Here is a 23,409-nt window from a genome sequence, read left to right on the forward strand (position 1 = left end):
CCAATCTATACCATAAATCAATATATATAACATATGATTAATTATCATAGACATATATATATTTATTCCAATAATTACTTAAAGAATATGAATAAGTGGAAGTATGTAAAATTAGATTAATTTGATAATATCTTATAGAATAGCTTTTTAAAAGCTTCATAGATATGGTTTCACCTTTCTATGTGTCTATAGGTGATTGGTACATTGAACATTTGGCTAGCAAGTTAGCCACGTATTGCAGATTATAGTATTGTGGTTTGGCTACTATGTGAAAATAATGTATATAAATATTTAATGTATAATTTATTATATAATATATTTAAAACTACCTTTATTAGACATTAATGACTCTGGAAATCTTTTTTTATTTTTTATTTGATATTTAGGACACATATTATATAAAACTTATTAAAAAAAGTTAAAAAAAATATTTTTGTATGAAAAGAGATAAATAAGCCATCTATATAGATGAATGGAGATAGATGATGAAAATCTCTATACCTATTAGTCAAAAGTCATGCCAAATAGGCTTCAAGGAGGCTCCTTGAGGTCTTATTAGGAATTAAGATTATTCTTTTGAAGACATTCAAACATCAAAGGTTAAAAACATAAAATTTAGGATTTTAAGTATGGTTTTGGTAAAAATCATGTGTGATTTGAAGTTTTTGTAAAGGAAATAAAGGCTCTCAAAGTCAAGGTATTGATTTTGTACCTACTATCACTATTTAGAGCATGGTGCATGCATATGAAGGACTTTTGAGGATTGGATTATATAATTGAGAAGTTGATTTAAAGAACTAAGTTTTGTATGAAAAAAAGAAAAAAAGAAAAAAAAAATCGAGTTGATTTGAAGGAGCAACAATTGCTTGAAGACAACGCTTCTAAATTGAGATTTGTCAATGAACCAATTTTATGAAGGATTCGATTCTAGTCATATCTTGAGCATTTAGACAAATCTTTAATTAAAATTATCTAAAATTATATATTTTAATTTTTTTATAAAGCTACATACTTAATTTTTTAGCATTTGAGTTTTGGATTTTTGAGATATGAAGAAAATAGTACTGGAGTGCTTATAAATTGGAATCTAGAATATCTACTAAAATTTTTAAGATGCCAAATAATATGAATAAATCTATAGTTTATTTTTTATGTAGTAAAGCTTAAGCATAAATGCTACATTATCTAAAAATTTGAAAAAAATTAAACTAATAGATTAAGTCATATGAAATTCTAAAGTTTAGGGATAAAAACCCCATTGTAGAAAGAAAAAAATGAAAAGATTTTGCTACAATTTGACCTTTTTATGCAAAATAAAGGAATTTTTAGAAGCCAAGACTTTATATATATGTTAAAGATGGAGATATAGAGCTATAATAAAATTACAATATAAATATGAGTTTTTAAAAGGAGATTATGGATTTTCTTTGAAATTATTAAAAATCTAACCTATAAGCAAATGGTTAATTATGATTTGGTGTAACAAAGGATGTTAGAAAATTTATAGATGCTCTAAAAAGCCTTATATACAAATCTTATTAAATATAAAAGATTTTATTAGTAGAATATATTTTAATATTTTTGTATTTATTTATCTTCTATAATAAGAATATATCACTTATTAGAGCTTGACCAATAAATTAAAGCCAAACTCTCTACTACTAGGTATCTAGTATATTTCTAGATCACAAATCAAGCCATATAATAATGTGTTAGTAGCTTGTGGTACAAGCTAATCATATTGCACATATATAAGAATCTTGCCTTGTCAGTTAAAACATGTGTCTTACAAATTAAACACATGTTGGAGGTTCTATAAAACATTGTTACATAGCCCTTAGTTATGTAGTATTTATGGAGGCAAGAATAAAGCCTTCTTTAATCTTGTCAACTTTATTTTTTGCTTCTAGTTAGTTTCAAGGATCTTTAGTTTTTTTTGTCTTTTGGCAATAGCTATTTTAATTTTTTTAATATATTATTATTAATAATAATATCATTCTTTTTTTTGAAAGAAGTCACACTTATTTATTTACATTTATCAAGTCTTTTTTTTTTTTTTTATATCAATTTATTTGCCAAGTTTTCAATCTATCAATTACTTACAAATACATTGATACAAGAGATGTTTGGTCCAATTCAATACTTGGATTTTGGTGACACTTGTTAATATTGCTACCCATGTCTTACTGACTTGCTTTAGATTATCTAAGTAGAAGATTAGAAATAAAAATTTGAACACCATCTTATGTCAAATATCTTGTATTCTACTAATTTGTTATCTTTCTTTTGAATTGTATCAATTGGAGAAGAAGATGACAATCACCTTTGACATCATCTTCTTACTCTACATAGGTAAGTCACTCTCATCTTTCTTCAATTAATATGCATCCATTATCAGGGAGAGATGATTTTTTCTTGACTTCTTTCATCTAATCTTATGTAGGTAAACAATTTGATATTCTTAACATCTATTAAATTCTCTTGTGCTCCTATCTTAATTTTAAGGTTTTCAGAAGAGATATTTGCTTAATAATTTTTTTAAATAGTTATCATGCAAATGAGCCAAAAAATTAAAATTTAATAAGTCGAAATTGGATATTATATGGTTTTTAGGAATTAATAAAATTTATGCTTTAAAATGAAAAATAATATATATATATATATATATATATATATATATATATAATAAAAATATAAAATATTTATAAGATAGTGCAATTTAATAATTTAACAACACAATTCCTATTGTTGTTAAATAAATTTAATTTTAAATAATTGATTTTTTACAACTATACTCTTTATTTAATTGACATGATATTTTTTCAAAAAATATTGAATAATGTATTTAAGTTTATTATAATATAAATACAAGCCTTTCCATTGATGTTAATTTATTTTTAATATGTAAGAATTCCAAATTTTATTCCATCAATCAATATATCTTTTACTTCTGCTTTTACATTATGAACAATATTTATAATTTCTGCAGGATTATGGAAGCACTAATCTCCGATTACACAAGTTTTTAAATAGAATTCAAAATGTGATTATTACACCTGACAAAAAAACCAATATTTAGACCAATCTTTTAATAAATGTGCAAATTAAACATAAACTTTGTAATCTTATTTTGTAACAAGTAAAAAAATTAGTTGATAAAAAAAGCATTTGGTTTTCATTTATTATTGGTTTTCAAAATTATAAATAATTTATAAATACAATAGATTCTTAGATTAGAAGATCCAAATGTTTTTGAAGCTAATTCAACCTACATAATTTTTTTTATACATAGATCAAAATTCGGCATGAAATACATCTAATTTATTCAAAACAGGATTATGATTTTATAAAAATAATAATTGAAAATTAATCATATTCTTTTAGTAATTTTTTCAAAGAAATTCACATGAAAGGTTACAATTTAGTAAATTATTGGTTGGATGTCAATGACAAATTGTGTTTTGTTAATAAATCTTTAGAATTTGAACCTGATATTATCAAACTTCTTAAAAAGGACAATTCTTGGTTTTTTAATAGATATGAGTATAGTATTAATAATAGAACACAAAAAATAATCACTTAGGGTAGTAGAATTATTAAAAAAGCTCGTGCCATCTATGTACTTTTATGGTCAGAATTAACATTAATTCTAATGTCAATCATAGTAATAAATGAAGTTAATAGAGTAATTTCTTTTTCTTTTCACTTTTTAAGTTGCAATTGAATTATTTAAAAATATATAAATTAAATTAACTTTGCTGAAACAAATTAGACCTTTGCTATACAAAAACTTCTATTTAACTATTTATTTTGAGACTTGATGTTGGTGCTAATATAAAAACTTTCAATGTATGATAATAAAAATGTATAATTGACCTTATTGTTTATGTTTTTATAATTTCAATCATATCTATAATAATTGTAAAACTATTTGATGTTTAATTTAGATTTTTTCTACAAATTTTTACAAATTTTTCATGTATTGTGTTTGATTGTCTATATCAATTGTATCTTCAAATATCAATCATAATTTTTATAATAAAATGATCCGATTAGATATGAACAATTTTCTCAAAACAAAACTTAGAATGACTGATCGGAATGAACATCTTACCACACTTGACACATTTTGTTGTACATTCTAGTTTTTTGCAAAAGAACACCATTCGAAAAGGGTTCATATATTGAACTTATTCATGCACGCAAAGTGAACATCGAGTTCATAGCGAAGACAAACCACTCAATATCTATCGATGTTTATATATATATATATATATATATATATATAAACAAAAAACAGATTTTTTTTTAACAATTCGCTGCGATGTAACCTAAATTCAACGACAAGTTTGTTACTGGAAAAACAGAATTAGACATGCACTTGTAAACTGGTATCACAATGGATTTACATCATGAACATATCCAGAGCTCTTGCAGCGTTATCGAACGGTTATTAAATCTTGAACAAAAGAAACTGATTTCGCAAGAAGAATTATATAACAACGAGAATGTTATCGCAATCAGAATGGTATCGCAAAAAGAATGGTTTTGCAGTAAGTATGGTTTCGCAATAAGAATGGTTTCGCTCCAAGAAACCGATTTCGCGACAAGACTGGTGTCGTGATAAGACGAGATCCGAGCAGTTTGATTTTTTGATCAGGTCGGCAAGGATTTCGTCGATCGGACCCACAATTCGGTCTCAGCAGTGTGGATTTCGATCAGGTCATCAACCATCTGGTCGATCAGACCCACAATTCGGAATCGGCAGTGTGGAGATCGAGGAATAGCGCCGAGGGGTGTGTCGATGGACAGGTATGAGCTTCCGGAGGAAGTGGATACTGGGGGCTACCAGGGTGGCCAAGCGGAGGAGGAAGAGGACCTAGACTTCGAGCATCTGTCCCTCGAGGAAGTGTTTACGAAGCTGCGGGCAACGCACGAAGGGCTTTCCACCACCGAGGCCGAGGTGCGCATCAAGCTCGTGGGACCCAACAAGCTGGAGGAGCACAAAGTGAACAAGTTGCTCAAGTTTCTCATGTTCATGTGGAACCCGCTGTCGTGGGTGATGGAGTTCGCCGCGATCATGGCGCTGGTGCTCGACAACGACGGCAAGGAACCGCCCGACTGGCAAGATTTCATCGGCATCACCTGCCTCCTGGTGTTGAACGCTTCAGTGAGCTACGTCGAAGAGAGCAACGCGGGAGACGCTGCCGATGCCCTCATGCAAGCGCTGGCTCCCAAGGCGAAGGTCCTGCGCGATGGTGCGTATGCCGAGGTGGATGCCGCCATTCTTGTCCCGGGAGACATCATCACCATCAAGCTCGGCGACATCATCCCTGCTGATGCCAGGCTCCTCGACGGTGATCCTCTGTTTGTCGATCAGTCTTCTCTGACAGGGGAATCCGTGGCTGTGACCAAGCGGTCCGGAGAAGCTGTCTACTCAGGCTCCATCTGCAAACAAGGAGAGATCGAAGCCCTGGTGATAGCCACGGGTATTCACACTTTCTTCGGTAAAGCCGCGCATTTAGTGGACATGACGCACAGTGCCGGCCACTTCCAACAAGTGCTCACCCGGATAGGAAACTTTTGCTTGGTAACTATCGGGGTCGGTGTGTTGCTAGAGTTGATCGTCATATATGGAATCCAGGGGAGGTCGTACCGCATTGGAATCGACAATCTTTTGATACTGCTCATCGGTGGTATACCGATCGCCATGCCCACTGTGCTGTCCGTGACGATGGCTGTGGGAGCCTATGGACTGGCCAAGCAAGGCGCCATAGTGAAACGCATGACTGCCATTGAAGAAATGGCAGGCATGGACATACTTTGCTCGGATAAGACAGGAACCCTAACCCTAAATTGCCTCACTGTGGATAAGTCCATAATCGAAGTCACATCCGCGACAGCAGACAAAGACTTGATCATTCTCACAGCATCTCACGCATCACGTGTAGAAAACCAGGTGTTCTACTCTCACACACACACATGCATAGATAAGTAAACAGGTAGATTGGTAGAGATAGATCGATTCAATGATTTTTGAGTAGTAATGGCATACAAATCGTTATATATGGAGATAAATATGAATTGGCCCATGCGTGGTGGGATTCTTCTGTGGATCAGGATCCTATAGACCTTGCGATTTGTGCAATGCTTCCGAGCATTGAAGATGCACGGAAAGGGATCAAAGAAGTTCATTTTCTTCCTTTCAACCCAACTGAGAAGCGTGCAGCCATGACGTACACAACTCCCGATGGCAAAATGCACCGAGCCACCAAAGGAGCTCCAGAACAAATCCTTGCGCTTGCAGCCAACCGAGAAGCAATCGAAACCAAAGTGAACGACATTATGAACAAATTCGCTGACCATGGTTTAAGAAGCCTTGGTGTCGCTTATCAAGTAAGAATTTGTGTGAAAAACCACTTCGATTCAACATCCATCTCTGCATATTTGCATACGTACATACAAATAAAAACAAAGGCTCTAACATCTCAATCATCGTAGACCGCTCATTCGAAGAATCTTAGATTTTACAGTAATGGTTTCATGTAGGATGTGCCAGAAGGCACAAGAGAGAGTACAGGAGGGCCATGGGAGATGCTTGGAATTTTGCCACTCTTTGATCCTCCTCGTCATGACACCAGTGACACTGTCCACCGGGCGCTTGAGCTAGGGGTGTCGGTGAAAATGATCACTGGTGATCAACTCGCCATTGCCAAAGAAACAGGCCGGCGCTTGGGAATGGGCACCAACATGTACCCATCCACCGCCTTGTTCAACAAATACAAAGACGACCACACCGACCTTGGAATCTCCGGAATGGACCCACATGACTTGATTGAACAAGCTGATGGGTTTGCCGGTGAATCACTCAACTCCATGCAAAAAGAAGAGAGAGAGAGAGAGAGTGTAATAAAGATCTAGCTTAGACTGGTCAGCACAGTATCTGAAGAGTTGGAAGCATTCCACAGGAGTGTTTCCTGAACACAAATTCCAAATAGTGAAAATGCTGCAAGAGCGAAGCCACATTTGTGGGATGACGGGTGACGGCGTGAACGACGCCCCCGCTTTGAAAAAAGCGGACATCGGAATTGCTGTTGCCAACGCCACCGACGCCGCTCGCAGTGCCGCCGACATTGTCTTGACACAGCCAGGTTTGCTTGCTTGCTTGTTCTAGCCACATACACAGAAGAAGTAGAGGAAACATTAATAATAAAAAAATAATGGCCTTCTTTAATATATATATATATATATATATATCCTACCACATTCTTTGTTAAATAATAGAAATTACTGTCTCCTTATTCTTTAACGAGTTGCATTTTCATGTGAATTTCTACCTACAGTCTTCAATTGCATGTAATTGTCTTTGAAAAAAAGTTCTTGAGTTGTTATCTTTGTTAGTCCCTTTTCTTTTTATATAAAATTTAGAATCGTAAATCATATGACTATGTTGTACAAACATGAGCCAATATGTGAAAAAGACCAAATTTATGCAGGATTGAGTGTCATTATCCATGCAATCTTGACAAGCAGATCCATCTTTCAAAGAATGAAGAACTACACAATCTACGCAGTGTCCATTACCGTTCGTATTGTTGTGGGGTTTTGCCTTCTGTGCCTCATTTGGAAATTTGATTTCTCACCATTTATGGTGCTTGTTATTGCTATTTTGAACGATGGGACTATGATGACAATTTCAAAGGTTATTATTAATTACTTTTATCATATGTACTTGATTATATTAATTGTAATCCATTAAAAAAATGCTTTGTTTGATATTTTATTGTATTTTAGAAGAAATTCAAAATGATATTTATAATTTAAAGAAATAATGTAGTTTTATTGGATTATAATGGTTATCTTCTTTTTAAAATAATGATGAAACATGAAACATGTGGCAAAACAATGCCCACTGCATACATTCCATCTGTTTATTTATTTTAATTTTTTGGTTGTCAAAGGACATAGTAACTCCTTCTCAAAAACCAGATTCATGGATGCTTGAAGAATTGTTTATTCAAGGGACATGTTTGGGTGTTTATCAAGCTTTTATAACAATTATATTCTATTATCTCATACACGAAACAAAATGGTTTACTTACCATTTCCATGTAACAAATTTTTCCAACTTTCCATTAAAATTGACTTTATAAATAAACTTGATAATTTATCAATTACGGATTTTTGTTCTCATAAAAACTAGGCATAATCAAATGTTTTATATATATATATATATATATATATATATATATCACATTCAGCACAAAACCTTTTTTTTTCTTTTCCTTTTTTTTTTTTTTTTTTGAAGGATTATATTCATGTGGGCAAATATAATTTTCTGACTTTTGACTACTAGCATCAGTAAATTATTATTTCTAATTCTAATTATTACTCTGAAACATGTTGTAATGATTAAATTATCATTTCTAACATGTTTATCTTTTTTCTTTCTTCTTATTTACATAAACTAATTTTTGAATATACTTTGTTAAACAACATTTTTTTACAAATTTTCAGAACTGTTTTCAATATTTTTATAAAAGAATGTGTGCTAGTTTTTCTTGAAGTAGAATAACTTCATACTTGTAAACCAAAGACTTTTAGAATATTTTTTGAAATAATCTTATACAAATGCATTCTCAAGGTTTTCATGAACTAATAAATTCTAAGCAACACTCATTTCAATGTTTTTATCATTCATTCACATGCATCTTAATATATTATATGTAGCTGAAAAGAAAAAAAATAATAGGATATAATCCTGGGTTGGAAACTGTGTACAACTCTCCACTTCCAGGTGAGGGACATTGCAAACCAGCCATTGTTGGAGACATCTGTGATCTATCTACAAGTGAGCATCCAAAGCCAAGCGCTAATTTTTGTGACACGAGCGCGCACATGGTCTTTCATGGACCGGCCAAGCATGCTCGTAGTTGCGGCATTCCTATTCGCACAATTAGTGGCCACCCTCATTGCCGTCTATGCCCACATTGAATTTGCCCACACCCGTGGATGTGGTTGGGGTTGGGCTGGCGTAGTTTGGCTCTATGAGTAAGTCACTATGACCATTGTTTAGACTTAATAAATAAAGGGGAATGTTAAATATACCTTGACCCACTCATCATGAGAAAAAAATGACCATTAGATTCATTTTTCCACTATTGGATCTAAAACAAATGAAAACCAACCACATTTATCATGATTACCATATTCTTCATCATAGATAGGTGAATATAGTAAAAAAGTGGGTCTATTTAACATTCTCCTAAATAAATGGATTAAATATATAAGTAAAAAAACAAATAAATACCAAAGAAAAAAGAAAAAATAATAAAAAATAAATTTAGGATTATTTTAAGTTTTTGGATAAGTTGATGGTATCTTATTATAATTTTGTTGTGTGGATGTTTTTTGTGGGTTTAGTGTGGTGTCATACTTGCCACTAGATATTATAAAGTTAGTGTGTCAATATATCCAAACTGGGCACGCGTGGAATTTGATGATGGAGCAGCGTGTATTCTTTACACGGAAAAAGAACTATGGTCAACAAGCACGGCAAGCACAATGGGCCACCATTTCCACCCAAAAGAAAACTGTTGACAAGGATGCAAAGGGCAAGATTGCCATGGCTAAAAATTTCATTCAAGGCATTGCCAAATCCCCCCCCCCCTCTTCAATTGTGTTAGTATTGTATTATTAGAAAGAATAATTGGTATATGTTAGAAAAAATATATTGTAATGTTGACAGAATAAATGGAGCGTGTATGTGTTGGAGCAGAAATCAAAGGTGGGATTGAGCAAACTTCCTCATTTCCGGAATCAAAAGGTCTCGAACTTGCCAATGCACACAAACGAAGAGCGGAGATGGCCAAGTGAGTTCTCACATAAATTTAACTTTTTGAACAGAGCATAACTGTTTATTATTTAAACTTTCAATCTATCATATTGTTTGTTCTTTTTCTTTCTGCATTTTTGTATTTTTTGTGATTGAAAACCTTAAACCTTGAGTTTTTTAAAATTAAAATACTAGTAAAAAGTTCCAAATTTATTTGGAATAGTTTGAATTTCAATGTGTTGAATTACTGCAAATTTTATGATTCCTTTTAGTTTGAATATGTCACTGACTTGACATAAGTGACACCCTTAAAACTCCTTCGGGATTCAATTCACCCTGTCTGTAAAATAGATTATATATATATATATATATATATATATATGAATCAACTATTTCAAGAGCAAATAGTCTTTTTCTAAGCAAGAATTCGTTTACAAAAAAGGATGAATTAATGAATTTTTTCACAAATCATCAAGCAGTATTCTTTAATTCTAAAATGTAAAACTATGGATCCATTGAGTATTCAATCAATATGATTAATTTTTAGTTAATATTTTAAAGCTGTATCAGAATATTCACATATACACATGTACACATACATATATGTTTACACCTTGTGAAGTCCATGACAACCTCAGAACAAAATTCATAGCCTATAATTACTAATACTTGTTAATACACATACACACAATAGAACATTGATATCATCACTTAATAAACATGAGGTACTTGAAGTCTAAAGTTTAAAATTCTCTATAAATATCACCACTATTTTTTAATTAATTTTATATTTTTAATAAAAAACATATGTAAAAACCAATCAAAGACTAATTTTCATAATTAAAAAAAAAACATTGATTAAAAGTTGAAATGTCAATGTAATATCTTTTTAAAGATTCATACAATTTAGTGAAAATAAACCTATATATATACATATATATACATACATACATACATACATACATATTTTTTTATTTTTTATTTTTTGAAATGAATTTAATCAAATAATATAAATATCCATTATTGAATGTAGTACTAACAACATGGAGGGAACGTGTTCCCAATGCCCAGAGTTCTCAAGCAAAAGCAGGTCCCCCTGAAGCGCAAAAGGAGCTTCTGGGATTGAGGCACATACTTTGTTCCCTTCCCAAGGGAACCCTGGGAACGGTATTGGGTTAGGGAACAGAGGTTTCGGGAACGCCCTCTTGTGAGTTCCCATTGAACTGAGGGTTTTTAGGGCTTGTACAGTAAAATAGGATGTAAAATAGCCTTCTTCACATCTGCATTGATTATCCGTGACATTGCTGTTTGTGGCAAAAGGTAAGAGGTTAATAACTGTAGCATTCCGGTTGATACCCTTCCGATTGATACCCTTCCGGTAATTGTATTGTTCGACCTGTGTGGGATCATTAACTTCATGAGTAAAACCATCACAACTTGTTGCAATGAACTCATTGATTACCATGAAATTAACTCTAAATGTTAATCATAATAAAAAGGACGAATTTCCAGCAAGTCCAAACAATATTTTTATGATATGTACATCATTGTAAATATTTAGAATGAAATATCATAAAATAAAAAAGTAAACTCTCATAGTTTTAATTACAAGATAATTTAGAAAAAATAATTCTTTTGGTATTGTAATTAGAAATAATATCAGCATAATAAAAAAAAATTAATTGGAAAATGCAAGGGACATTGATAAAATCTATCTTAACATTTGCCAATATATAAAGTAGTAACTATTTTAATTTACAGCTTTTAATTTAGTTTCTTAGTTATTATTGAATTATTTGAATGTTTGAATATTGATATTATTGAATTATTTGAATGTTTGCGTAACTGTTTTGTTTTTGTTTTTGTTTTTGTTATGTTTTTTTTTTTTTTTTTTTTTTTTTTTTTTGTGTTATAAGTAATTGAATCATAGTATTCTGAAACAATGTTTTATTTTTTTAATAAATTAAGTCCAATGTACATATATATATATATATATATATATATATCCGCACATACACAAATGTTTTCCAGTAAGTAATATCATCTGTTGCACAAAAAAATATTAAATGATAGAACAACAAACAACACTAGATACCTAGATTCTAGTTGGAGGTAATTCCTAAAACTTTGATTAATTATTGGAGGTTATTAGTTTTTGGAAGATTAATTATTAAGAATATAATTTAATGAATATAAATATAAATATAAATATATATATGTATATACACATGCATACAAATTATTAATCTTTTTATTATTTCTACAAGTGTATGTTATGCATATTATTAATAGAGTAAAACTAAGTCACATCATTTTTATATTTTTATAATTTAAAATTCAGAATATAAAAACTGTTACTCTAAGTTCCATATTATATAAACCTAGCTTATACCTTCTAATTCCTATTGATAAAAATAAAGATATACACATAATACATGCTTTTAGTTTGAGCTTTGTAATAATACATGCAAGAACTAAAAACCTAGTAGTGTTGGATAGGTCTCAAGTTCACTGCAACTGCCAGCATATTAGACAATTCACAATATTTATGTTTTGACTCCTCTTCTCAATACTTAATTGCTTTTGTTCTAAACTCTCTTTCAGAAGAACTACCAATTCAATCACCTTCCTTTGTATTTCTACAGACAAAAACATAACCTCCGTAGACGTCTGATTTGTCGTTCCTTGTATGTTTCAAGAGACTCCGGATTTGGAAGGATTTGTTTGTCTGTTGAGTTGAACTTATAGTTTGTTTCTTGCAAGGATATCTAGATCAGAATTTTTGGGAGAAAATTGTAGTGGTCGAGTGGAGGCGTCGCGTCACTTGTTGCACCTGCAGCTATTTTCAAGCGCTGTCTATATTTATCAGTGAAAACGCATACGACGAGGGTTTAAAGAATATTGTTCAGAAGGACCTTTGTCGAGTGTCGATGGTCTTCCCGACTCTCCTTAGTATGCAAGGTATGTGGTTCTGCTTCAGCAACTACCTGAAATGCTGCTCATCAGTTGGTGCCCAGATAAGGATGGCCATCCAACATGAATTGAGCCCATCCTAAACAGTGAAGTCCTATTCTCTGTGAGCTCTTGGTTGGGTTTTGAAGCTTGACTGATCACATATCAGGACCTGTCAGGCAGTGACTCCCACTCGCGAGCAGGATAGTGATCCCTGCGGCTAAACAGATTTTGTGCAACATACAAATCTTGGGTAGTCACAGGTAAATAATGCTCATTCCCAATGCACAAGAACTCGCATACGACACGACTGTAGATGTGTGTTGTGAAGCCGATGTTGTTATAAGCTTGTTGAACCAGGTTAGAAGAATTTTGGTTTCGCACAAGAAGATTCACTCTTCTACTTTATGTTCTGATGAAGCTGTGTGGTCTTCTCTGAACAGCGATTGCGATGCTTGTCATGAGACGAACATTGAGATTCCAAAGCTAATGGCCCGATTAGTTGGTGCGGCGTATGAAATTCATGGGCACTGGGGAGGTGAGGACGAGGTGAAGTGGAGATAGGAGAAGGATGGGTACAGCAAGATGAGTTTGGAAGAGCTAGGTATCACGAGTTCCGGGACGTGGTATGCGGTCTTCAAGAAACACTGGTACTTTCAATACACCAGAGCGCCTGCAGTCGCGATCGCTGTTCGATGAACGGATGATGAGGAGGATATCGTGTCGAACCTAAGGGTGATGGGACAGAGTCTGGATAGAGACAAACGCTACGAGCATCTGCAGAAGGAGGTGGACAGGGTTGTGAAGGTGTTTGGCTACCAAAATGTTTCGGTCACAGGGCACTCCTTGGGTACAGCTTTTGCAATCCTGGTTGCCAAGGTTTTCTGTGACACTATTAAGTGCAAGTGGACGCCGCACCTTATCCTCAACAAAAGAAACTTCATCAACCAACGCTACATCAATCAATTTATCGACCAGGAGAACTGCCGCGATGGCGGATTCAAGGCATAAATTGGTGGCTCCCTTCACCTTGTTGTCGCTGCTAACTAATGCGCATTCGACGCATCTTCTGTCCTCGGCACACGTCCCCGTTGCTGACGCCGTCGGCAACCCGATCCAGTCCCACGCCTTGAAGCAGTGGTACGAGAATCGAGTTTGGAAGAGCGGAACCGAGGTCACCGGGCTGAATCTCCGTAGGCAGTTTTGTTAGCAATATTACAGCATGCGAAGGGAGTACATCTCAGTCGAGAAATCGCACGTGAAAGTGATGGCACACTGCCAGACCAAAACTTCCAATTGTGTACAATAGTCAGTTTCGACGGTGACATTGGGGGTAGCCATCAGCAAGCAGAAGCAGGTCATTTTCCTATTCAACACTGAACAGGATGCACAAACCGCGCAGACAATTTGGCCTTTGAAGTTCAGAAATATGAATTTGAAGGAATACATAGCTCTAGAGCAGTCCTTTAGGTTCCAGTTTTGGAATTTCAACAAGGGCGGCTACACCTACACCTACGCTGTAAAGAGCAGCCAGGCCGAACTCCAGAGCGAACTCGAATGGAGGCACATTCAACAAAAGTTTGAGGTCATGAAGGATGCTACTAACAGGAAAAAAGCTATCCAACTCTTAGTCTTCACAGGAATTCTTTTTCTATAACCTTGCAAGTCATTTACACTCCAAACTACTTTGTCTCCAGGTTGACTTGTTAATTGCATCGTCCCGAGGTTTGTTGCTTTCTTATGTCAAAGAATCGGTAACTATACATGTTTGTATAATATCAAGTCATGTATGCTACAATGAAGTGACGGCTCTTACAATCAGAACCTGGACGCATCCGACGGATGTGCACTCGGACGCTAAGCATGCGCGAGGTGCCCCTACGGATTGCCCTCCCGCAAGTTTCCGTTGTATCAGCAACCATTTGTGAATATGAGATGCTGAATTCGGTGGAATGTTTCTTTGGACTGCAGTGGTGTATTACTCAATGGCGGAGTCAAGTGATGCTTGTTAGATATGTAACATCGCTGTCTGCACTGCCTTATCAATACAGTTGTGGTGTACAACACAAGTCTAAAGTAGCTTGTGGTGGCATAAGCAAAAAATGTGATGACATGTGATGAATGGCTAGTCATGGTGGCAATAGCAACATTATTAAAAATTCAAAATTAAATATTTTTTATGCACAAAATTTTATAACAAAATATATATATATATATATATATATATATATATATTGTAATGTAAATACAAATTTATAAAATTTGTAAATCAAGCTAAAGACTCGGGGTTGGAGTTTGTTGCTTATTTCCTTCTCCATCTTTGATTTTGAATGGAGGATTTTTTTGTTTTTGGGTTGGTTGGAAATGAAATATTTATTACAACATTCTATATTGGCTCAATTCTCTTTTCCAACCTAGTTTTCTTCTTACAATTGTAGTACCTCAAAACATTATAAATTTGCTAATGCTTCAATTCCTAGGAATTATTACTTGATTTATTATGAGTTCTATCAATAGATTTTAATTGGCAGAACTATTAAAAATATAGGTTATAGTTATTTAAATATAAAATATTAATATTAGATTTTTTTTGATGATTTAAGTATTTATTAGAATTTAGTAATATTTATAAAGTACAAAGAACTTATTAGAAAAAAAGTCATAAAAATAGAATCTTCATAAGTCTGAGAGGCAATTATCTTACTTGGTTTAGTATTTTTTATTTATTATTGAGTATTAAAAGTTAATTATTAAGACCAATATCTATATTAGCCATTTACTTATATGTATTACTTATTCTAAAACCTATAAATATTAATTAATAATTAAAAGAAGCATGTAAAAGAATCTCATGTCTTTTTAGTTATTTATATTAAAAATAGGATTTTTAGTTGATTAAAATTTATTTTTTTACTATAAAAAATCATCAAGATAGAAAAATATATTTTTAATTTGATATTATTATTATAAAAATATATATATATATATATATATATATATATATATATATATATTAAAAAAATAACTTAGTAAAATTAAATTTTATCACCTTGGGAGCTATTATGAAGAAATGGAGCAAGATTTGAAGGCCATACATGGTTATTAGACTAATTGGGTATTTTTGAATACCATAGTTAAGTCAAAAATATAAAAATATTAATTTTATTAGTAAAAAATAGGAGGACCAGCAGCTAATTTAATCTTTGTAAGAAGGGAGGTACACAAGTCCCATATAAATTGTAGCACCTTGAATATAGTTAAGAAGATAAGAATAAGGCCTTGTGGCATCTTTTAGCAATCTAAAATACACTATATGTGAGCCTTGGTAAGGTTCAAATCCTTGATCTATAACCAAGTTACTTTTGAGGTAAAATATTTTTACTTAATTTTTCATTTATTTACTTGTTATCTTTAAAATTTTATAACTAATTCATAATAATTTGGATTTACACGTTTCTTATACTATTAGAATTATATGTATATATATATATATATAAAATATAAAATATAATTTTTATTTTTATTTTTATTAAATAAAAACTTAATGAACAAATTATGACCAAGTTTTAGGGTGTATAATTGCTTGATTTCATTTGTTTCACTTATTTTGTATTTGTTCTTTTTTTATTCTTATTATTTTTTTCTTTTACTTCACACCACTAATTACAAGAAATTCTTAATTGAAGCTACCTTGTAATTTGGATTGATGGGTGAAATTTACCCTCACATTTATTATATATTTCAAATTGTATTTTTTGCAAGTTAAGTCCAAACATTGAGAATTTGCCTCACTATATGGTTCCAATTAGTGTGTTTAATTTTACATCTATTTTTCTCAAAGGCAAATAAAGTCAACTTATCCTTATCTATACTTGGGCTATGGATTGTGGTGGTGGGAAGTCTACTCCTTTGTATCATGGAAAACAAAAAAAACTTCTAATTTCTTTAAATGATCAATTCTTGTGAAGAAGTATCATGCCTTCACTTCCTAAGATATAAAATTTATGAAAATAGTTGAAATCTTTAAAGTAATATTTTATAGAAATAGAAATATAAAAATTTATCTCTTGATAGAAGCTCTTAGAAATGATGCTTTTAATCCTTTGATCAAGTAAGTAAACTTCTAGTGTTCTTAGGTAAAGTTTCTTAACCATTAAGTACTACTTAAGAAGATTCATCTTTCTTCTTTGTAGACCTTGGTTTTAGACTTTTATCTTTGAAGATAGATGTGACATTAGATTGGACTTTAGAATTGTTTCTCAATTGACAACCACTAGATATTAAGATAAAATTTATAACTTATTAAAAGAAGCCAATGTTAGGCTAACTTTTAAGTAGGTGAAAGAACAAATCTATCATAAAGAAGCTATAATAGAAAACAAAGGGACATCAAGTGATTTATAAATTTGAACATGTTTCCAACTCCAATGGTAGAAATAAAAAAATAAATTATGAATATTATATTTTTAATACTATATAATAAATTGAAGATAATTCTAAAAAAAACTTTCTATCTAAGAAACATAATTTGTAGAAAAGAGCAAGAGGCATATATCAAGATGTTAGAAGAGTGTTTAAAAATATTTGCTTTAAGCCATCTTGTTACTTTTTGTCTTGGAACATGTAATTGAACAGAAAGAATCTTAGTCATACTTCCATATATATTGTCTATTGAGCTTGTAAATTTAAAAATAGCTAATAAATAAAATCAGTAATCTTTAATTATATTTTGTATTGAAAGATCCTTTAATACAAAAGAATTACATACATAATGACTAATATATTTTCTATTAAAAAATCCCCTAATATTTTTTTCATTTAAATGTCCTTAAATACTAAAACCATTCATTATAGGATCTTGTCGAAATGCAAAGTGGGCCATTAAAAATTAAGCTCCACTTTTGATGAGTTGTAGTAATATGTTGTATATTATGATTGAAGAAGAAAATTTCTAAGAGTCATAAAATTTCTAAATGAGATAAATAATTGTCTTTCTAATCTTATAATAGCTAATAAATAAGATCTATAAATTTTGATTATTATAGGTAATCAAGAATTCATGGACATTCTTATGTTATAAGTAAAAATATTAATTATTATAGAAGTGGTTATATTAGAGAATTTATTAAGGTAATTAAAATTTTGTAATTTTTTTATAAAAAGATTGAACCATAAAATAACTTTTTAGATTTTTATTAGCTATTTTTCTAATGTATAGTGGCAACATAGCTAATAATATTTAGAGTAAAATAAAAAAATTATAAAACATTATTTTTTAAAATTTTAAGTGCCTTATTATATCAAATATAGCTATACACTTAAAATTCTATTAATAAGTCTTCTTATTTGTACTTAATACATTGAAGACTATAATACTCTCATTTATAGCACATTTATCTTTACATATATATTTTTAGCAAGCACATCATAGACTACCTTAATTTCATGCATACTAGAAGATATTTTAATAAAAAAATAAAGCAAAGGCTTTACATAATCTAGTAAAAAATACAATTATAGATATTTGGTAATATACATATTTTATTATAGTAAAAAAACTCTTGCAACCATTTTTATACTAGTGCATTAAAAATAATTGGATTATGATTACCTAAATTAAAAAATATTAAAATATTTTTGAATGATTGCAATCTATTAAAATTTTATTCTTTTATTAGTAGTATAAAGAATTAAATTTTAATATTAAAAATATCAAATTATTCACAAATATTTTTTTTGCATATAAATAGATACTATTGTCTGATATATTAAAGATAAATATGATGTTACATTGATATCGTTTCTAAATAAATATGAAATATTAATTTATGCAATATTAAAAAATTTATAATACTTTTCATTTAAATAATTAAATATTTTTTTATAGAATTATAAGTAAAAAATTAAATTAAATTAAAAAACAAAGTATTTATCCTAAAACCATTTAGTGAACAAAAATTAAAATATTAATGTAATATTTATTTTTTTGAATATTTATGTGAGTTAGTAAAATAAAACTATACATATATATAGAGGAATGTTAAATATATCCATACTTTTACAAAGTAGATCCATTCTTTATGAAGAATATGATAATTATGATAAATGTGGTTCGTTTTTATTGGTTGCAGATCCAATTGTAGAGAAATGAATTTAAAGGTGATTGTTTTTGTTTATGATGGTTAAGATAGATGGAATGATTTATTAAAAATTTGGATCTATTTAACATTCTCATATATATATATATATATATATATATATATAAATCAATAAATTTCTTTGAAATAAAATATAAGTAAATAGTATATATTTCTATTTTAAATAAAATATCAGTAACACAATGAGAACTTATTCACAATATTCTCAAGTACTTAGGCATAAACAAGTTATATTTAAATGACATGAAGAACTTCAAAGATTAATGTAGATATTTCATTTCTATTTTTTATTGTTAGTCTCTCAAGAAAAATCTCAGTTTAGATTTTAAAATAGTGTATCATAGAACAAGTGACAAGTACTAATGACCATTTTTTGAATAATTTCATTAAATTAGGGGTTTTTAGAGCTTATGTAGAAAATAGGTGTAAAATATATATTTTTTACACACTATGGATTATTTGTGATACTATCATTTGTAACAAAAGATAATAAAGTAATATTTATAAACTTTAAATTAATATCATTCCAAAGGAAAGCCTTCTTATCAATAAACTTCCAAAAGTTGTGTTGTTTGACATGTATAAGATCATTTTCTTTAAAAACAAATCATTGCAACTTACAATAAATTCAATATTTATAATTACAATCAAATTAACTAGTCAAGATACTTTTAGAATGCAAACAAATTATATCAATTCCATCTTGGATTGTATTTTAAACATAACATTAAATTCTATAAAGAAAAAAAAAAAAAAAAAAAAAAAAAAACTCAGCATTACTTTGATATAGTATAACATATCTCAAATCAGAATTCCCTTGGACTATTAATTAAAAAATCACCTTCATGAAATCAACCATAAGATAACCTTGAAGAAAAAAATATAGGTCCTTGTTATAGGTCCTTCAAACACATTTAAAAATCTACTTCAACTTTCTAGGACCTGTAGCAAAATTCTAGCCAAAAAATATAACAATATAATAAAAATGAAACATATCCATGTTGGAATTTGTTATCAAGGTTAAGTTATCAAGGTTATCAAGTATTATCAAATTATCAGGTTATCAAGGTCAAGTTTATGTTCGTCTATAACATTTATAACTTGCTGTCGCAGAGGACTAGTCATACACATCCGACGCATCTTCTGTCCACAGCACACTTCACCATTGCCGACCCCTTCCGCAATCCCATCCAGTGGTCCGAGGAACCGAAGCAGAAGAGCGGAAACGAGGTGGCCAAGTTGTAATTTTGTAGGCACAAGCATTTTCCTATGCAACACTGAATAGGATGCATGGACTGCGGAGCGGTTGTGGCCTGTGGAGATCAGAAATAAGGATGTCAACGACAACATAGCCCAAGGACAGTCAGCTGGTCCATGCAGCCCAAACCCACAATGGCGTTATCACAAACACTCGTATAAACAAGAAATGTCATCATATTTGTGCTGTGAAACGGGACGGCTGCATACTTGCCGCAACGATGATTTTGATAAGATGACATAAAAAAACAGCAGCGAGCGTGTAAAAATAGTATGGTGGTATTGAAAGGAAACCTGAAGAACCCGCTGTTGACGAGCTTTCTTGTTTTGGGCATTTCGATCGTGAAACGAAGTTTGTGTGGGTGCTTCGCTTAGTCTTTGCACTTATTGCGAAGGTCAAAGTCCGCACAAGTTTCACACCGCCAGCCATTACCTGCCTCGATATCTTGATGACATATACTACAGCATACCACAAATGCAGGAGCTGTTGGGTTGTGCAAATGGTGAAGCACCATCATGGACGAATGTGTCATATTGATAGTGGTTTCCTTGGCACCAAATCAGGAACGCTTGTCGAGAGTCAAAGAACTCGCTTTCCATAAATTCATCTTTATCCTTCGTGTCACTTGGAACGTCGTGTATTTCAACCTGACAGAAAGACCATCCCAGAACGGATTATGAAACTCAATGAGCCAATTTGAAGGAAGTGTTGCTTGTCCTGAACAGGTGAATTGACAGAATCTGTTCACACTCAAAATAATTTCAGAGGGTACCTACAGTAAACCATACAACCACCGCTGAGTCTCTGAAATCATGTTCCGTATGCAAGAACCAAGACATCATCTGATTGGCACATAGAAATAGCTTACCGACTGGAACGAATGTAATTCTCTCATAGTGATAGGATGTCTGTCCCTCTCATCAAGCTTTTGTTCTGCATCATAGCATCTGGTAGTTGCACATGTACCGCAAAAGTAAATTCAAGGGTTTTACCAAGGAAATTACAAAAACAAGTTTAATTAAGTGACACAACAGGAAAGATGCTTCAGCAAATTAGGTGAGCCCACACAACGTTTCCACATGCGCAATGTAGATAAAGGTACACTGCAAAGAAAATTGTCCATTCAAAGTCCTTCACATTGGAGTTAAATGAGCACCAGAGAGATGGTAAGAAACATACTAGTCACAAAGCCGGAAGCTTTTACATTGTTTACAAACCCAGCGGCGACCACAAACAATAAAGAGACGGCAGTGGGAGCATGCATGATGCATATGCACCATTATGAAGTCCTCCTTCATTGGAAAGATATATTCTCCCAACTGTATAGAAACACCAATTGAATGTTTCAGGCTAATTTGAGAACTACAAAAAGCCACAGACATCAACCACATCAACCCATGGACATTAACATAGATATTTCAAAACCATATCAATTCGCAACTTTACATTTACAAAAACTCAGATAACGACGTAGGCCTTGCTAAACCAGAAATATATCGCACCTTCGACTTATACGGATACTCAGTTGGATAATCTCCTTGAAAAATTTCCAAGAACCGTTGTTTGACTTCCAGCTTCTTGTCCACGGAGGATACAACTCTAACCACCAAAGCCTCTGCACTGGCCACCTACATTCATAGTATCATATGACTTGTTAGCGTTAAAGCATACAATCGATCGCTGTCAGACAGGCAGCATTGCTTTTTCTGATTTTTTCTTAGTCATGAATGAGGTTGAATAAAACTTAAGAATTCGATTACAAAACTTGAAACAAAAATTTTTAGAATAGCCACAGTAACTGGAAAACCACATGCAAGTACCTCATCGGTTTTTTCCCTTGAGCTTTTGCCCGTTCAGCACGCTCCTGTTTAAGTTTGCACGTCCAACGCTGCTCCAAATGATCACTTAGGAAGGTTTTGGGCAAATCTTTGGCGTCCAAGTCTGCAGAAGGAAGCAGCTGTTTACGTTCACCCATTTCCCTTTTTACGTAGCAACACTCTGAACAAATATATTCACTATCTCCTTAATTTCGGTTTGAGATATTCTAGATGGGCTGCTGCATCATCTATATCTATGCTATATCACTAACTGGATTCAAGCCATTCAAGTAACTGTCTTCATACCAGCGGTATGCCTATAACATTGCGACACCTACATGCTCCAGGCTACCTTGTCGGCAGATTGACTGGTTGATGGCCTCGTCGTGAGTAAGGTTGTTTTCTGTGTCAAAGAACAGGCAACAATGCAAAATTAAAAAATTGAAATTCAGCTAGTTCTCTATAAAAGAAATTAGAAGGAAAACTGAAAAAAATGAAGAAATAGTTTAAGAAATTGAATGTCATTTACTTCAAGAAATTAGTTGATGCAAACTCACAACATATGAGAAGTAAATAATTGTATTTCTGTTGTAGTATAATAAAATTTACAGATATCAAGAATGAAAAGTAAATCAAATTAATACAGTGCACATTTTTCTTGTTATTTCAAAATACAAACAAAATTCTTTTTACAAACAAAAAGCCTTCCCCTTATAGAAAATATAGTGAACAGTTAACTAAATAATAAACACAGTTCAAGATTGCACATAAAAATAGTAATTGAATTTGATCAGTTAATATAACTAGAATTAACAGATTCAATCCTAATATTGAAAATCTTAAACATTTGTAGGAATATATTTATGTACAATGCATTATATTTGACTGCATTCTTTTGTTTTTGTTTTTGTTTTAAATATATGTATATATATATATATATATATATATATATTACTAGTGTCACCATTGTTTTTGCTATTGTCACAATAGCCCACCACCTACCATGCTTTGCATACCTTAATGGACTTTTTCTTAACTATTTGAGTTGTACCAAAAATTGATTATATTAGAGAGTGACTTGCATTTATTTCTCTTGATTGCCATTTATGAAGTAAATGGTACATTTAGGTCATGCATGACAAGAGCACATGAAAGAAGTAACAATAACATTGTTTGAAAGAATTTTACAAGATCATAAAAGATAATACATTGACCAAATATAATGTGATTTGGTCAAATGCCATGTAATTGACGTATGGTCTTTCATGACCTTGTACAATTCTCTTAAATATTTGTGTTGTCACTACTCTCATATGCTTGTGTCATATATAATACATTTTTTCACAAACAATAATCAACAAAATTGATTGAAAGTTGTGAGCTAATATA

At 31.7% G+C, this 23,409-nt stretch overlaps 1 protein-coding gene across 2 annotated transcripts; it reads left to right on the forward strand.

The window, feature by feature from the left end:
• Window positions 1–3,921: 3,921 nt before the first annotated feature.
• On the forward strand, window positions 3,922–11,373 carry LOC112289376 (ATPase 11, plasma membrane-type). Of its 2 annotated transcripts, XM_024534539.3 has the most exons (10): window positions 3,927–5,959; window positions 6,121–6,396; window positions 6,550–6,859; window positions 6,969–7,151; window positions 7,497–7,702; window positions 7,962–8,111; window positions 8,798–9,051; window positions 9,424–9,647; window positions 9,779–9,872; window positions 10,907–11,373. In XM_024534539.3, exons 1-10 carry the CDS (start codon window positions 4,805–4,807, stop codon window positions 10,959–10,961), a joined length of 2,907 nt encoding a protein of 968 aa, XP_024390307.1. In that variant the 5' UTR covers window positions 3,927–4,804; the 3' UTR covers window positions 10,962–11,373. The 2 variants fall into 2 exon arrangements, 1 of the variants encoding a protein (XP_024390307.1); XR_016505681.1 differs by lacking the exons at window positions 9,424–9,647; window positions 9,779–9,872; window positions 10,907–11,373 and having other exon boundaries at window positions 3,922–5,959; window positions 7,990–8,111; window positions 8,798–8,935.
• The last annotated feature ends 12,036 nt before the right edge of the window (window positions 11,374–23,409 follow it).

The sequence above is a fragment of the Physcomitrium patens genome, chromosome 12 (genome assembly GCF_059467195.1).
Source record: "Physcomitrium patens ecotype Gransden chromosome 12, ASM5946719v1, whole genome shotgun sequence".
In the NCBI taxonomy this organism is placed as follows: Eukaryota; Viridiplantae; Streptophyta; class Bryopsida; order Funariales; family Funariaceae; genus Physcomitrium; species Physcomitrium patens.